This window comes from Salvelinus sp. IW2-2015, linkage group LG22, assembly GCF_002910315.2.
Source record: "Salvelinus sp. IW2-2015 linkage group LG22, ASM291031v2, whole genome shotgun sequence".
In the NCBI taxonomy this organism is placed as follows: domain Eukaryota; kingdom Metazoa; phylum Chordata; class Actinopteri; order Salmoniformes; family Salmonidae; genus Salvelinus; species Salvelinus sp. IW2-2015.
In genome coordinates, this window is record NC_036862.1 from 19,008,302 (window position 1) to 19,011,364 (window position 3,063).

The window sequence follows — 3,063 nt, forward strand, 5'->3', positions numbered from 1 at the left end:
AGCAGCTAACCCTAAGGGATGGGATGAGACAGTATTGAGCAGCTAACCCTAAGAGAGGGGACAATATTGAGCAGCTAACCCTAAGGGATGGGATGAGACACTATTGAGCAGCTAAGCCTAAGGGTTGGGACAGTAGAAGTCTGAGAACAAAATAAGTTGTGCATTGTTCTAGGTTTCCCACTGTACAATGAGTGACCTGCTCCAGTAGGCCTATATAGTAGGCATATAGTATATTTCCAATAGGTCTGTAAACTCTATAATCTAAATGTCATAGCTGTGTCATTATGTGGTGCATTCAGTGATGTGAGTCTATGGTTGCTGTGACCATGTCGGCCTATCTCTGTGTGTTGCCTACCTGCAGGAGAGAGCTATGTGTGTGGCTCCATAGAGTCATACAAGAAGCTGGACTACACTAAGAATGTCAACCCCAACTGGTCAGTTGGGGTGAAGACAGCTGCGGCTGCCTCTGCACGTGGCCCCCCATCCCTGGGCAGTGCCAAGGCTGGGGCCCCGGAGACCAGGGAGAGTAAGGACTTCATTCGGCCCAAACTGATCACCATCATCCGCAGCGGGGTGAAGCCTCGTAAGGCCATCCGCATCCTCCTCAACAAGAAGACTGCCCACTCCTTTGAACAGGTTCTCTCTGACATCACAGACGCCATCAAGCTGGACTCTGGGGTTGTCAAGAGTCTGTACACCGTGGACGGGAAGCTGGTAGGTTATGAATTACGGTTGTACTAGTGAATTTACTGCCTGGTTCTCAGGCTTAGCTTCCCCCACAGACTCAGAGGGAWKGGCTATAAGACAATTAGAGTTAGAAGTAGGTTTCTGGGACTCAGTCTGCTGTGTTATCATCCTTTATTAACCMAGTCAGTAGGMGTTTCAGGAGCACAGTTTCACTGAGACATTTTCACAATGAATGATCTTTAAATATTTCTGAAGTATAGCCTTTATGACCAGATGACTATATGGTTTAAATCCCATGAACACAGACCTTTAACACCTTTAACACTCTCTAGAGAGAGTAAAAAGGAGAAGTGATTCAGAGAGGCAAGTAGAGTTGGGAATCATGATGTTTAGTTGTGATAGGCCTATTAATAGTCAGTCTATCCTCTTTTATATTGGTTCTATCAAATAAACTCCGATGTAGTTTTTCTTTTTTCTCTCCTGGACGGTTTCTATGGTGATCTGGTTGCCTAGGCTGGTTGCTAAGGAACAGCCTCTGCGGCAGAGTGGTGCAGTGGGAATGTTGTCTGTGTGTGGCTCAGTGTTGCAGAACAGTGTGTATGTCAGTGCTATCGAGGAAGGCTAGAGAATGGTGCAGGGTACTCGTATGGCCCAGACATGACCGGAGATAGTAGCTGTATATTCCATCATCAGTATCATGCAGATGAAAAGCATTCAGGGATTCATCTGTAATGTCTGCGGTTCACCCTGTTCATCCGGTTCAGTTTAACTTCACTGTCTCATTAAATAATGATGGTAGAATTAGAAAGTATTGACAAGAGTTCTCCAGTCACACACTTTTGGTTCAATATCATTGTTTCTCCAGTTGATGATTTATGAGGCTAATATGCTCTCTGTGCTACTAAGTGAGACAAATGGATTTCAGGTTTGGGCTATACATTACAGTTCTATACAGTGGGTAWCMGGGWTGGGCTATAGAGTACAGTTCTATACAGTGGGTATCAGTGTTGGGCTACACAGTAGAGTACTCTACAGTTGGTTATAGTGTTGGGCTATAGAGTACAGTTCTATAAAGTGGGTTACAGGGTTGGGCTATAGAGTACAGTTCTTTACAGTGAATATCAGGGTTGGTCTACACAGTACAGTACTCTRCAGTTGGTTATAGTGTTGGGCTATAGAGTACAGTTCTATACAGTGGGTAACAGGGTTGGGTTACAGAGTACAGTTCAATACAGTGGGTATCAGATTTTAGGCTATACAGTAGAGTTCTATACTGTGTAACAGGGTTGGGCTATACAGTACAGTTCTATACAGTGGGTAACAGGGTTGGGTTACAGAGTACAGTTCAATACAGTGGAATTATCAAGGGTTTGGGCTTATTTACAGTACAGTTCTATATTAGTGTGTACAGGGTTGGGCTATACTGTGGCAGTTCTATACGGTGGGTATCAGGGGTGGAACCGTACAGTACAGTTCTATACAGTGGGTACATGGTTGGCTAACACAGTATAGTTCTATACAGTGGGTATCAGGGTTGGCCTATAGAAGTACAGTTCTATACATTTGTAACATGGTTGGCCTGTTACAGTACAGTTATATAGCATTGTTTGTCAGGGTTGGGCTAAATAAAGTTCAGTTTCTATATGAGTGGGTATCAGGGTTGGGCTACACAGTGCAGTTATATACAGTGGGTATCACGGTTGGGCTATAAAGTAGAGTTCTATTACATAGGTAATCAGGGTGATGGGCTACACAGTAAACTTCTAAACAGTTGGCGTATCAAGGGTTGGACCATACAGTACAGTTCTATAAGTTGGTAACAGGGTTGAGCTATGAGTACAGTTCTAAACAGTGGTATCAGGGTTGGCCGTAAGTACAGTTCTTACAGTGGGGAACAGGTTGGCCATACAGTACAGTTCTAGTACAGTGGGTTACGTGTTGGGCTATAGATCTACAGTTCTATAACAGTTGGGTATCAGGTTGGGCTTAAGAGCACAGTTCAATCACAGTGGGTATCAGGGCTGGCTATAGTAACAGTTCTATACAGTGGTATCAGGGTTGGCGCTATACAGTACAGTTCTTTACATTGGGTATCAGGTGGGCTCTAAAGTACAGTTCTATAAAAGTGGGTTATCAGGGTTGGGCTATAGATACGTTCATAGAGTGGGTATCAGGCTTGGGACTGGCTACAGTATGTTCTATACAGTGGGTACAAGGGTTGTTGGCCTATAGAGTACAGTCTATCTACCAGTTTGGCTACAGACTGGTTGGGCCTCCGTATAGTACATTCTAAGTTGGTAAATCAGTGTTGGGCTCTATACAGTACAGTTCTAGATTAAGTGGGTCAGGTGGGCTATAAGAAGTTCTTTACGTGGA

General features: G+C 44.1%; 1 protein-coding gene across 1 annotated transcript in view; it reads left to right on the forward strand.

Annotated features, from left to right (window-relative positions):
- Window positions 1-3,063, forward strand: part of LOC111982596 (serine/threonine-protein kinase DCLK1-like) — a 31,495-nt gene that overhangs the window by 8,777 nt on the left and 19,655 nt on the right. The window contains 1 exon segment of the mRNA XM_070434102.1: window positions 362-714. Coding sequence (XP_070290203.1) covers window positions 362-714 — 353 coding nt within the window.